Source organism: Loxodonta africana, chromosome 14 (genome assembly GCF_030014295.1).
Source record: "Loxodonta africana isolate mLoxAfr1 chromosome 14, mLoxAfr1.hap2, whole genome shotgun sequence".
Classification (NCBI taxonomy): domain Eukaryota; kingdom Metazoa; phylum Chordata; class Mammalia; order Proboscidea; family Elephantidae; genus Loxodonta; species Loxodonta africana.
The window spans coordinates 50,591,934-50,607,063 of record NC_087355.1 but is presented as its reverse complement, the minus strand read 5'-3'; the positions used below and the strand labels follow the sequence as shown (position 1 = coordinate 50,607,063).

The 15,130-nt window shown below is 40.2% G+C and overlaps 1 protein-coding gene across 1 annotated transcript in view; it reads left to right on the top strand.

Moving 5' to 3' along the window:
- The window catches only part of RGS22 (regulator of G protein signaling 22), a 155,420-nt gene that overhangs the window by 122,193 nt on the left and 18,097 nt on the right, over positions 1-15,130 (top strand). Inside the window, exons 22-24 of the mRNA XM_064267666.1 lie at positions 693-791; positions 2,550-2,643; positions 2,761-2,841. Of these exons, the coding sequence (XP_064123736.1) occupies positions 693-791; positions 2,550-2,643; positions 2,761-2,841 (274 nt within the window). The remainder of the gene's footprint in view (positions 1-692; positions 792-2,549; positions 2,644-2,760; positions 2,842-15,130) is intronic.

Genomic DNA, 15,130 nt, shown 5'->3' with positions numbered 1-15,130 from the left:
GTAAATACATTGTCTGAAACAAAACTTGAGACATACGATGTGATGAGAGTAGAAAGTATCTTAAATTGCAACTTCCCCAGAAAATCCAAGATGTGTGCTTGTATTATTCACATAGTACTTTGATTATGGAAATACAAATGTCTTTAATTGATCTTATCGTCCATATCTGTTAAACTGGTAACTACTAACAGGGTTAGGTACAGATAATGACATTTGAAAGTCAACCATTTTGTAGGATGAATAATCCTAAGGAAAAAAAAAGGAACTTCGCTTTTGAATGCTTTTATTATATACAGTAAACATATTGGTTTCAGTTATTAGTAACTTCAAATTTCACACAAGCATTTTTTAACATGGAAAATGGGAGATAAGGAAGACTAATTATGATAGAATATTATTTTCCCTAATGAAAAGTCTGGATGGGTGTTTATGAGAATGTTTACAGTGGTTTCGCTTGGAGGTGAGAATTTGGGGGTGATTTTTACATTCTACTTCATAATTTCTTTTAATATCTTTATATTAATATAAAAGAAAATGAAAGATCAAAACAGTAGACTATATCACATTAGTAGTATCGACTTGATGAGACCTCAGGTGTGGGGCTTACAAAATACTATATGAGGTTATGATTCCTTAATTACAAGTTTATATTAACATTTCATTATCCCTTTTGTGGAATAATTTAATATTAGGATGGAGCCAAACAATATGGAGGTATGTCAGGGACTGTCGCCAAAACAGCTGCTTTGATCAGTGAATCACTTTTAGGCTTTCAAGCATACGGCCGACAGGTAAGCAGGAAAGATACAGCAGATATCACTTCCTCTATAGAGCATTGGGATAGAGTATTGGAAACCCTGGTGGCGTAGTGGTTAAGAGAAATGACTGCTAACCGAAAGGTTGGCAGTTTGAATCCACTAGCCACTCCTTGGAAACTCTATGGAGCAGTTCTACTCTGTACTATAGGGTCACTGTGAGTTGGAATCGACTCAGCATTAGGGGGTTTTTTGCTTTTGGATAGAGCATTTGATAATGGACAGCAACTTGGTCATTTTACAGTAGTAGAGGCATGTTTGTTTTAAAACAAGGCTAAAATTATAATAATAAGACAGACTTGGAAAAAGAAGGGAATTTGAGTCTTCAGAGAACATTAAAATTTCAGCTGCTTCTGCACAATATCAAAGAAAATAATTTCTTGATACACTTGGAGGTTTAAGTTGTAGAAATTGAAATGACTGTCTTTCTGGAAAAGAGAAGATAGGAAGAATGCCAAATGCTTAGTCTCAATTTCTCAATTCTTCGAAGTGGTCATAAAATGTGTCAGTACATGACCACCAACTAATACATTTACAGCTTTTATCTTTACATTTATAACTAGCACATTAATATAACTTCTCTGAATTTTCATAAGTTCTATTTATGTTCATTTTGGATAATTTGTATTGAAGTTGTTTGCATCTTAGGATAATACTAACTCAAGAAACAATCCTTTTTGGTATTTAGGAATGTCAAATAAGTTCAGTTACCAAGATAAGACAGACTATGAAACTATTATTGAAATAAGAGAAATATCCAATTTTGTGGAATCATGCATTGAAACAGATATATCTAAAAATATATGGCCTAATGATAGTATTCAGAAGTATATTTACTAACAAATGGCTAACATTTAATTTCAGAAACACAGTGTAAAAATAAAGGGAGAAATTTAGAAGTAGAAATACCAGGCTTATAGTTTTTACTCTGTCGCTTATGAGCAAGTATTGCCTTGAAGGTTGAAGAAATCACTTCATCTCCTTTGAGCCTGTTTCCTCATCTGTTAAGGGAGAGAGAAGAGAATGATGGTGATAATGATATTCTGTTTTATGTATCTCAGGATTGTTCTGAGAAACTAAAAAGCTTTTGGAAACCAAAGGCGTTTTATAAATATTATTTAAGGTATGCGTATCGAATTACTCTAGCAATTTGTAAAATAATAATACGCTGCCATTTTGCAAGTGTGGATGCTCCATATATACATTCGTATCAGATAGATTTTGCACATCAAAGGTATTTAATCAACCCACATGCCAAAATTATCCCCCTAAACTTGGACCTTTCCCAGGCACCTAAATTAATAGTCAAATTGAATATATGAAGGTGACAGAACAGTTGTCAAGATAACTACAAAGCTTTTGTGACATGGATTCGCTGAGAAATAATACATCATCATCCTCACATCCCCTCGCTACAACCAGGGGCCAGGGAATTCAAAAATTTACATCAAGACTATAGAAAAAATACGTGTGCTTCATCATAAATATCCTTACTTAAATTGAGAAAGGTAGATCAATAATAATTTAGGGTAGCCAGTTAAAAGGTTAAATGGGTAAGTTCAGTTTGTGAAAATTCATCTAATTTTATATTTATGATATGTATACTTTTCTTTGTGTATGTTATTCTTCAATAAAAAGCTTAAATGAGGAGGCTGATATAAGCCATCTATCCAACCTTCCATGTCTTTATTGGACAAACATTTCTAGAATTAACTTTCAAAATTGTTTTTGTAGCCCACCTGGTGTTACTCAAAATACATAGAAGCCTTAGAACAAGAGAGAATTCTTCTTAAAATTCAAGAAGAGCTGGAAAAAAAGTTGTTTACAGGTAATTTTTGCTTTTTGCTTATAGGGTTGCTTTGTTATCTTCTATCACAGGTTAATTTTAGAAAACTTTGCCAGTACTTAATTTACTGTTTTCCTTATTTCTCTTATTTTTATGCAGGCACACCATCTCTCACAAATTTTAAATCTAATACTTCAAGTATGTCTTTGAAAAAAGCCGTGCCTTCCCACACCACCCAGAGTGAGTTTCTGGTGATAGTATATCTTCAGTTCTTTCTTATTTTTAGACCCTTGCCTCTCAGGCGATCATCCAGATTCAGAGGGTAGGAAGGAGGGGTGAGGACCAGCTTCCCGCAACTGCCCTGATCCCTACGTTAGGAGAATTTCAGTGGGTGTGTGTCTCTGTCTTCCTCTTTCTCTTGTTCTTTTTCCTCTGCAGAGGAGGAAAGACTAAAAAAAAAAAAAAAGATGTATACTCATGTAATATTTCTTCCCATTTCCAGAGTGAGAGCATTCATGTGAGTGTTTATACCCTGCAGCTGATAGGTGCAAGATAAGTCATGGTCTGAGAATTGGATAATCCCGCTCATGCCCCTCAGACACACACACACATGCACACATATGTGTGCACACAGACACACACGCACACACGCACACATACGCTAACAAAAGCCTTGCCTCCCTTCTGAATGGCAGAGTCTCCTGAGAAGTAAGGCCTCTGGAGAATGCTCATTTATTGTTTCTATTTACTCCTTATCTGTTCTTCCCTCCCACAAAGAACATGTATGGAAAAACTGGCTCTAGTTCCGTTTTCTCAAGCTCAGCTTTTCCAAGTTGAGAATGTAAGAAGGAAATAAAAATAAAAGAAGGAACTGAAAATTAAGCCAATGACCAGTCTCCCATAAGATACTGATGTGATTATACAATTGTGATTGGATTCTGACTTTAGAGCTTAACAGTGTCTTTACAAAGTAGGATAGTAGTATAAATGTGGAATAACTGTAACTCAGTGACACAATACTTGAAAAGCCCAGGAAAAGTCCCCTTTCTCTTTTATCTTGCACCTTAACATCTTGGTTTCTCAAAATCCTTAGTTCTCTGGTTCTTGGGAGGATTCTGTGAGCAGGCATTAATGTTCTTAGCCCGCTTACCTGTTTTCTTTTCTGCGTTACCCTAGCCACTGTACCCATCTGCTTTTAGAACAGCCTTATAGCACCCCCAGCTTTTAGGGTTTACTGGCACATTTGTTAACTTTTTTGATGCTCAACAACTCCATGTAAGTTGTTTTGAATTTACATTTTCTATAGCTGTTTATGTTTTCATCCCCCCTCTTTTTTTTTTTTTTTTTTTTTTACAGGAATTCTTTAAGGCAAATTTAACTTGCGTAAGAAGCTCAAGTGATTTGGTCTGCATTAGAGCAAGCTTACCACCTAAATAAAGTTTGGCTTGTTTTACTCCAATAGTTTTAAAATTAAAACTGTTCTGTACACATGATATACAAAACTAAAATTTAAAAAACTTATTTAGAATAAAGCTACTACTGTCTATGTTAGAAGGATCTAAACATTTTGCCTATCATATTCCTTAAGAAAATATAATGTCATATTCTTCAAGTAGTCATTGAGCAGATATCCCCTGAGCACTTATTATATTTGGTTAGCAGATATAGTCAACAGATCATGGGGGGACTAATTTTCCTAGCAATAAATAGACCTAAGACACAATGGGAAAAGCCCCATCCCATCCCCAATTCCTAACGGATCTGTGTATTAAAACCATTCTCACACTTTAGTGAGCATAAGACAAGTGTGACATTTGCTAGCAATGGAATTTCTTAGGCCCATTCCCTGAGAGTTTGATTCAGTATTTCTCGAGCAGGGCTCAGGAATCTCCCTCTTAACAGACACCCCAGGTGTTTCTGATGCAGGTGTTCTCTGAACTACCCTTTGAGATAAACTGTTAGGGCAGCAAGAAAAGACCTTCAAAAAATGAAAGCTTCCTTATTAACTGGAGCTGCACTGTGGCGGAAAGAAGCCTCCTCTGCTCCGTTTTGGAGGGACAGGGGAATGTGCTGGAAGTGACCTGGGAGGATGGACCTTTACCTTCTGTAGACCTCATGACTGAGGAGCTCTGAGGACTATGACCTCCCTTAACTCTGTAATCTGATTGAGAGCATTGGCCGTCCGCTCTCATACAATCACAGAAGGTGTATTCAAAGTAGAAAATGCCACTCCTCTTTCTCCACAGAGACACTTTAATAGCGCCTCAGCACTGAGCACTATTAAAAGGGGAAATATAATTCCAAGTATCGTGAGGCATACGCCAGAGACCATCTTTCTTCCAAAGCAGTGGTTTGTGGACACTTTTTTTTTTAAGCATTGGCCCCCTGTAGTCTCCCCTGCTCTCCCCCTTGCTCCATCCTCTATAATGGCCCTGAAGTCTGACATTTTAAAAGTATTTAAGAGTATTCTGTAGTCCATTTTATTCTAGAATAAAACTAAGAAAATAGATAACTTACTAAAGTTTTTATTGTGTTATGTATATATTAAATTTGCATTAACTTTTGTAATATCTACTTGTTCAAGGAGCCAGTGGATGGTGCAAATGGTTAAGAGCTTGACTAGTAGCTGAAGGTTGGTGGTTCGAACCCACCCAGAGGTGCCTGGGAAGACAGATCTGGCAATTTGTTTCCAAAAGGTCACAGCCTTGAAAACCATTATGGAGCAGTTCTAATCTGCACCCATAGGGTCACCATGAGTAGGAATCAACTCACAAAGGCAAGTAACAACAACCACAGTCTGCTTGTTCACTTTTGTCTTCCCCACGGAGCATCCTCCAGCATAGGCTAGTCCCAAGTTCTGCCGCTGGAGGCAATTTCCTTACATTAGACTATATGAAGAAGAATGGGGCATCAGGATTGGAGGAGGACTCATTAACAACCTGTGCTATGCAGATGACACAACCTTGCTTGCTGAAAGTGAAGAGGACTTGAAGCACTAACTAGTGAAGATCAAAGACCACAGCCTTCAGTAATGGATTACACCTCAACATAAAGAAAACAAAAATCCTCACAACTGGACCGAAGAGCAACATTGTGATAAACGGAGAAAAGATTGAAGTTGTCAAGGATTTCATTTTACTGGGATCCACAATCAACAGCCATGGAAGCAGCAGTCAAGAAATCAAAAGACGCATTGCATTTGGCAAATCTGCTGCAAAGGACCTCTTCAAAGTGTTGAAGAGCAAAGATGTCACCCTGAAGACTAAGGTGCACCTGACCCAAGACATCGTATTTTCAATCGCATCATATGCGTGTGAAAGCTGCACAATGAATAAGGAAGACCAAAGAAGAGTTGACGCCTTTGAATTGTGGTGTTGGCGAAGAATATTGACTATACCATGGACTGCCAAAAGAACGAACTAATCTGTCTTAGAAGAAGTACAACCAGAATGCTCCTTAGAAGCAAGGATGGCGAGACTGCGTCTTACATACTTTGGACATGTTGTCAGGAGGGATGAGTCCCTGGAGAAGGACATCATGCTTGGCAGAGTACAGGATCAGTGGAAAAGAGGAAGACCCTCAACGAGGTGGATTGACACAGTGGCTGCACCAATGAGCTCAAGCATAACGATTGTAAGGATGGCGCAGGACCGGGCAGTGTTTCGTTCTGTTGTGCATAGGGTCGCTGTGAGTCGGAACGGACTCGACGGCACCTAACAACAACAACAGTGTGCCCAGCAAATGTCTTCTGAAGGGTGCGTGGATTCTTCTTAACATTTCCCCAGTGCACCTCCTCCTCCCTACCCCCACAGTTGGGTGCCTGCCGTTTTCCAGACCCCATCACCTTGGGTCAGGGTCCTAATTTGTTTCCCTTAATCCTGTCTGGCCACCTCCCAACTGTCTTCAGAGCCATTTTTGTAAAATGCAAATTTGATTGATATTCTGTCACCTAAATCCAATCCTTTTTTTTTTTTTTTGATTATTGTAAAGCCTGTAATTGTTAAAAGTTCCTTAGAAAGCATGACGTATGTATAAGGCCAACCTGTTTTTTGATGTAAACATTAAGATCAGGCATTTGTTCCTCTTGGAAAGCTGTGTTTGATATGCTTCTCTTACGCAGTCTGCCCCAAACAGCTACAGAAATTATCACTCCCCTTTCCACCACTGGAGCCCTGGTGGCACAGTGGTTAAGAGCTCAGCTGCTAACTAAAAGGTCAACAGTTTGAAACCACCAGCCATGCCTTGGAAACCCTGTGGGGAATTTCTACTCTGTCCTCTAGTGTTGCTGTGAGTTGAAATTGACTCCACAGCAACGGGTTTGGGTTTTTTGTTTCTTCTACTATTATAGTGTGTTCATAACTCTGTAATAGCACTAATCACACTGATTGTAATTTGTTTTACATGTCTGTCTCCTCTGCTAAAGCTGTTATTTGACTTTGCATTCCAGCATCTTACATACTAAAGCCAAACCCGTTGCTGTTGAGTCAATTCCAACTCATGGTGACCCAACAGGACAGTGTAGAACTGCACCACAGGATTTCCAAGGAGCGGCTGGTGGATTTGAACTGCCAACCTTTGGTTAGCAGCCAAGCTTTTAAACATTACACTACCAGGGCTCCACACCTTACATAGAACTTAGAAAGTAGATGTTCAATAAATATTTGTTGAACAAATGAAGGAAATATCACTACTGTAAAATCACAGGAAGGTAAAAAAAAAAAAATCTCATCTAAGAAAGTTCAGACTAATGCTATTCACAAAAATATGCTATTAGTAATTTTTATAGTTAGAAATACATACTAATGTGCTAATTTTATGTAAAGTGTATAATCTTTGTTCTATCCACGTTAGTTTGCATACTATGAAAGTACGCGTCATCACGACTATCAGAGAAGACTTGATGCAAAAATGAATGCTTATTAAATCCCTCTAGACCCAGCTTTCTCTACCTTGGCACTATTGACATTCGTTACGGAGGGCTGTGCCGGGCGTTGTAGGGTGCTGAGCAGTATCTCTGGCCTCTACCCACCACTTGCCAGAAGCACTTTTCCAGTTACGACAACCCAGGATACCTCCAGACATTGGCAGATATAGCTGAGAACCACTGCTGTAGATTTTAGAACATTTGTATGCTTTATTTTTTTAAATGTCTGGTCACAATGGAATGTTTACGTTCTAGTTTTCCAGCATATGATTAATATGTAGATATATTACACCTGCTAGCCTCATAAGACTACCAGCAGGTCCTCCTGATTGATGGCGGCTCATTTGTTTTGGTGGTTATCTGTATTACATCCACTTGAATCATTTCTTTTACTTTGTCTTCCGAAACGTTAAAGGAGATACTGAGCTGATGTTTGTTGAATTAACAAACCTTAAAAAAAATTCTTAGCATTTAATGTAACATATGCTCTATTTTAGGTAATCTTTAAAAGGCCCTTAAATCTGACTTGTGTGTGTAAAAATGAATAAATAAATAAATTCCAGTTGTGCTATAGTTTTGCATCTGATGTGTTTCTTGATTTTATGAGTTCCCTTAAAGAAAAGAAGAATTGAGTTCTGGAAGAGTTCTAGGATTTAAAATCACACCAATTTCTTGTATACCATGTAAATTTTCACCCTTCAAAACATAGGAAAATTGAGCTCATATGTTGTTTGCTTGCATTATTGTTTTAGGTGAATAGTGTATTTTGAAATAAATACAATAATGAAGTAATCTAAAAGTAATTTGACCAGTTGGGTCAGATTCAGCTTTGTGTATATAATTTTTTAATAAGCAATTTTAGTATTAAAGACATAACTTAATCCATGTTACATTTCTTAAATGTGCATCTTTGTCATGTCATTTAATTGAAAATTACTTCACTACCTCACTTGCAAATAATTGTATTTTCCTTTTTAAATTGCTATACTCGTTTTTTTAACAGACTATTTTTCAAACAGTTTGAGGGTTACGGAGAAATTGTGCCGAATGTACAGAGTGCCCACTTACCCCCTCCCACCTGCACATTGTTTCTCCCATTAACATCTTAACCTGCCTGTGGTACATTTGTTACAACTGATGACCCAATATTGATACATTACTCTTAACTAAAGTCCCTAGTTCACATTAGGGTTCACACTTTATGTTGTATAGTCTTACGGTTTTGTAATTGTCCCACAGTTCTTGGATAATCAGTTCTGTTTTCGTCAGTCTTTTTTTTTTTTTAATCTTTGCTTTTCAGTTTGAGAAGTTTCTACTGACGTGTCTTCAAGCTCACTGATTCTTCCCTCTGCTGTGTCCAAACTACTAATGAGCCTATCAAAAGCATTCTTCATTTTTGTTACAGTGTTTTTAATTTCTTGCATTTCCTTTTGAGTATTTCATAGGGTTACAGTTTCTTTGCTTGGATTACCCATCTGTTCTTGAATGTTGTCTGTTTTTTCCGTTAAAGCCTTTAGCATGTCTTAGTTTCCTAGGGCTGCCATAACAAAATACCACAAAGCAGGTGGCTGTAAGGAACTTAAATTAATTTTCTTACAGTTCTGGAGATTACAATCCAAATGAGGGTCTTGGCCCTGTCAATTCATATGGGTGTTTTAAGGAAGCAAGTGCTTTATGCCTCCATCCTAGTTTATGGTGACTGCCAGCAAGCCTTAGTATTCCTTTGCTACATATAGCTGCATCTGCCTCCCTGCCCCCTGTGTATGTGACTCTGTCTTTCTTATATAAAAGAGGCCACTTGGAAAGACAAACAACCCAATTAAAAATTGGGCAAAGGATATGAACAGGCACTTCACTAAAGAAGATATTCAGGCAGCTAACAGGTACATGAGAAAATGCTCTCGATAATTAGCCATTAGAGAAATGTAAATTAAAACTACAATGAGATTCCATCTCACGCCAACAAGGCTGGCATTAATCCAAAAAACACAAAATAATAAATGTTGGAGAGGCTGCGGAGAGGTTGGAATTCTTATACACTGCTGGTGGGAAAGTAAAATGGTACAACCACTTTGGAAATCTATCTGGCATTTCCTTAAAAAATTAGAAACAGAACTACCATATAACCCAGAAATCCCACTCCTCGGAATATATCCTACAGAAATAAGAGCCTTTACACGAACAGATATATGCACACCCATGTTTGTTGTAGCACTGTTTACAATAGCAAAAAGCTGGAAGCAAACAAGGTGTCCATCAACTGATGAATGGATAAGTAATGGTATATTCACACAATGGAATACTATGCATCGATAAAGAACAGTGATGAATCTGTGAGACATTTCATAACATGGAGGAACCTGGAAGGCATTATGCTGAGTGAAATTAGTCAGATGCAAAAGGACAAATATTGTATAAGACCACTATTATAAGATCTTGAGAAATAGTTTAAAATGAGAAGAACACATTCTTTTGTGGTTACGAGAGGGGGGAGGGAGGGAGGGTGGGAGAGGGTTATTTACTGATTAGATAGTAGATAAGAACTTTAGGTGAAGGGAAGGACAATAGTACAGGGAAGGTCAGCTCGACTGGACCTAAAGCAGTTTCCTGAATAAACTGAATGCTTCGAAGGTCAGCAGAGCAAGGGCGCGGGTTTGGGGACTATGGCTTCAGGGCACATCTAAGTCAATTGGCAAAATAAATTCTATTAAGAAAACATTCTACATCCCACTTTGAAGTGTGGCATCTGGGGTCTTAAATGCTAACAAGTGGCCATCTAAGATGCATCAATTGGTCTTAACACACCTGGATCAAAGGAGAATGAAGAACACCAAGGTCACAAGATAATTATGAGCCCAAGAGACAGAAGGGGCCACATGAACTAGAGACTTACATCATCCTGAGACCAGAAGAACTAGATGGTGCCTGGCCACAATCGATGACTGCCCTGACAGGGAGCACAACAGAGATCCCCTGAGGGAGCAGGAGAACAGTGAGATGCAGGCCCCAAATTCTCATAAAAAGACCAGACTTAATGGTCTGACTGAGTCTAGAAGAATCCCGGTGGTCATGATCCCCAAACCTTCTGTTGGCCCAGGACAGGAACCATTCCCGAAGACAACTCATCAGACATGGAAGGGACTGGACGATGGGTAGGAGAGAGATGCTGATGAGGAGTGAGTTACTTGTATCAGGTGGACACTTGAGACTGTGTTGGCATCTCTTGTCTGGAGGGGACATGGGAGGGTAGAGAGGGTTAGAAACTGGGAAAATGGTCACGAAAGGAGAGAATGGAAGGAGGGAGCGGGCTGACTCATTAGGGGGAGAGTAAGTGGGAGTATGTAGTAAGGTGTATATAAGTTTATATGTGAGACACTGACCTGATTTGTAAACTTTCATTTAAAGCACAATAAAAATTATTTTTTTTAAAAAAGAGGCCACTTGGAAGGGATTAGGATTAGGACTCCCCACCCCCATTGCAGTATGAAGGATCCCTGGTGGTATAATGGTAAAATGCCCTGCTACTAACCGAAAGGTAGGCAGCTTGAGCCCACCAGTGGCTCCACTGGAGAAAAGACCCAACAATTTGCTCCCATAAAAATTTTAGCCTAGGAAACCTTATAGGATCACCACATGCCGGAATTGACAAGACAGCACAACTCCAGTATAACTTCATTAATTTCACCGATAACATCTGCAAAGCAAAGCCCTGTTTTCCAGAACAAGGTCACATTCACCGATGCGGGGGTTAGGACATCCACGTAATCTTTTTCAGGGACACCATTCAAACCATGAGAGCATATTATCATAGTTATTTTAAATTCCAAGTCTGATAATTCTACCTTCTCTGCCGTATCTGAGTCTGGTTCTGATGTTTGTCCTGTCTCTGCAGACTGTGTTCTTTGCTTTTTAGTGTGCCTTGTAATATTTTGTTGACAGCCAGAAATGATGTATTGAGTAAAAGGAACCAAGGTTCTCTCAGTTGTAAAGTTCTTTCGAGGTTGATGTAGTGGTAAGGTGTGCTGGGAAGTGGAGAGTGGTAAAGCGTCCTATAATTAGATCTCAGTCTTTTAGTGAGCTGTTGCCTGGGGTTGAGTTGTGGCCTTCAAAAATGTAAGTTTTTTTCTCCCACCTTTTAGGTAAAACTGGAAGGTTGAAGGAGCCTGGGGTAGGGTATTTTTCTTCCGGCAGCTCGAAGGCTAGAAGGGGGTTGGAATCTGGCAATCCTCCTCCCCTGTGCAGAAGCTAAATGCTGATTTAAAAAAACAAAGCCGTTGCTGTGAAGTCAATTTCAACTCATAGTGACCCTATAGGGTAGAGTAGAACTGCCCCAGAGAGTTTTAGGGAAGCCAACTGCCACATCTTTCTCCCACAGAGCAGGTTGTGGGTCCCAACCGCTGACCTTTCAGTTAGCAGCCAAGCTGCTTAAACACTGTGCAACTGGGGCTCCTTTAAAAATAATAATAATAATAACGGGGCTAAAAAAAAAAAAAAAAAAAAATGCCCTCAAGTCAACTCTGACTCATAGTGACCCTATAGGACAGAGTAGAACTGCCCCATAGGGTTTCCGAGGAGCAGATACTAGGTTCAAACTGCCAACCTTTTCGTTAGCAGCTGAGCTCTTAGCAATTGTGCCACCAGGGCTCTGCCTTAATGGGGCTAGAGCTGGGTGTTTCACCTCCTCCAAGTCAGTCAGGCGCAGACAGGCTCTGGTAAAAGCTGTGTTGTCTAGACCTTGGTAAATCAGTTTTCCTTGAGGGCAGGCCATTGTCAGTGACCTGAGCACCGTTTCACAATGGTTACTTTTCCCCTCTGCCGGCAGAAAGCACACGGGGATTTTTTTCAGAGCTTCAGAGTGAAAACCTAGCGGGGGCTCCTGGAAGTGAAACTCCTGAAAGTACAGAGCCTCCAAGGCTGGGCCTCTGGAGCTTTCTCTCTCAAACTAGTTCATGCTCAGCCTCCAGCAATTAGCCAGTTACCTTTTAAGTATTCCTACAGGCACTGGATTGGCTGAGGCATGGCAGCAACAGGGATCTCTGTTCCTGGTAAGCAGGCGTGCTCTATATTTGTCTGTCTCTCCAGCTTTCAGGGCAGCAGTTAGCTCTGTGGTCTGTTTGCTGACGAATCTGAGAACAGCTGTTGATTTTCAGATTTTCAGCTTTTTCTTATTGTGAGAAGGAGAGGGATGACTTCCAAGCTCCTTTCCTGCCAGGCTAAACACCTGTAACCCAAAACCACTACTCGTTTACAAATTACATTGCCTTTCTGCTTCAAAAAATATCTCAGTATAGATCCAGTGATTCAGTAGAATTTTGTTCTAGTCCAGGGTCTGTTACTGCCTTCCTGACATTGGGCCATTTATTTAATTTCTTCAAGTCTCAGGTTGCCTATATGTGAAGAATGTATGCCATGTCCCCTTTTTTGTTTTTTAGCTCTAATTGTATGTGATTCTGTGAGGTTATCCGGAGGCCCTGGGAGGACTGGCAGTTCAAGTCCACCCACAAGCACCTCAGAAGAAGGCCTGGTGATCTACTCCTGAAAAAGCAGCCATTGGAAGCCCAATGTAGCATCTTCTACTGTGACACACGTGGGGTCGCCGTGAGTTGGAGTCAACTTGACGGCAACTGGTTTTTGACGAGTATTATTAGGAAAATGGAAACCCTGGTGGCATAGCGGTTAAGAGCTACGGCTGCTAACCAAAAGGTCAGTAGTTCAAATCTACCAGGTGCTCCCTGGAAACTCTATGGGGCAGTTCTACTCTGTCCTATAGGGTCACTATGAGTTGGAATCGACTCGACAGCAACGGGTTTGTTTTTTTGTTTTTTTTATTAGGAAAAGTTTTGATCTCAAGGGTTCTTTAAAAGAGTCACAGAGACTAATGGGGATAAACAGACCACACACTGAGAACCACTGTCATATAACAAATTACAGTTCACAAATGGATCATGGCAGTTTCATATCTGTTCATTTGCCTGGGAATCTCTTCCCTGTTGCACCCGCAGAATTTCTACCAATTTTCAAAGGCTGAATTCAAACGTTCTCTCCTTCAGCGTTCCCTGACCCTTTCCTCCCCCAGCTGATGTGATCATTTCTCTTTTGTCTTGCCTTCATACTTTGCACATATCTCTGCTATAACCAATTGCCCTTGAGTTGATTCCGACTCATGGCAACTACGTGTGTGTCAGAGTAGAGCTGTGCTCCATAGGGTTTTCATGGCTGATTTTTCAAAAGCAGATCACCAGGCCTTTCTTCTGAGGTGCCTCTGCATGGACTAGAACCACCAACCTGTTGGTTAGCAGCTGAGCATGTTAACGATTTGCACCACCCAGCGACTCATATCTCTGTTATAAAAAAACCAAACCCACTGCTGTTGAGTCAATTTTGATTCACAGTGACCCCATAGGGCAGAGTAGAACTGCCCCATAGGATTTCCAAAGCTGTAAATCTTACTGAAGCATACTGCCACATCTTTGTCTTGTGGAGTGGCTAGTGCCTTCCAACTGCCAACCTTTCAGTTAGCAGCAAAGCCTTTAACCACTGTGACACCAGGGCTCATCTCTGCTATCCCAGTTGCCGTCAATTCTGACTCATAGTGATCCTATAGGATGGAGTAGAACTGCCCTGAAGGGTTTCCAAGGAGCGGCTGGTGGATTCCAACTGCTGACATTTTGGTTAGTAGCTGAGCTCTTAACCACTGCACCACCAGGGCTCCACTTCTGCTATAGTATTTATCAATTCTTGCACTTTTTGTTCACATGTCTAATTTGTATCCTTAGCACTTACTAGCAGGGCTTCAAACTGTTTCTTCCCAATTCAATCATGGTCGAGGAAGCGAAACCAGACAGTCCCAAATTTTTAAAATTTGAATCAACCAGAACAATAAATGGAACAGGAAAAATTACAGGTAGAAGCCCTGCTAGAAACCAAATCTCCCTCTTAGAAAACAAGGGCGGTGTATGCATTGCAGAGCAACCAAAATTCTTGGCCTTGGGTTTTGAGTGAAGTAGAAACAGTGGTGCCCTGCTCAAAGATGGAGGCTGACCACACCACTTCAAATGTGTGTCACTCTCCACAGTCCTGCCAGTAAGGCTGGAGCTGACAACTAATAGAATCTCGCCCAGCAGACTAGCAAATTGAAGTCAGCCAGACTGGAGGTTGAAACAACAGAAAAACTTATTCACAGTTTGCAAACTGGCAGGCAGGCAGGGTTTCATGACCTAAGGCTGCCAGCTCCCTGAACTAAGGCAGATTTGCTCCTTATATAGGGAGTGACATACATATTCATGAACAGTGAGGGGAGGATCGTCAGTCCTGCAATACGAGCGCAGTCCACATAATTTTTGTCAATAAGTTTTTGCGCAAGGCTCTCAAAATACTATGCACAGCCCTAAAAAAATGGCAATGGCTCCCTATTGCCACCCCAGGAAGGTCATATAGTGGGTAAATTTGGAGTTGGTGCCCCTGTACCTTGGCCTCCTACCCGGAGAGGAAGCCTGGTGAGTCAAGCAATAATGGTGAGGTGTTGTGAAAGTAGCAACAAAAATGTAACTGGAGTAGACTTTTCTGAGAAACAACTGTTATGGGATGGTCAATAACCCTCTGCCC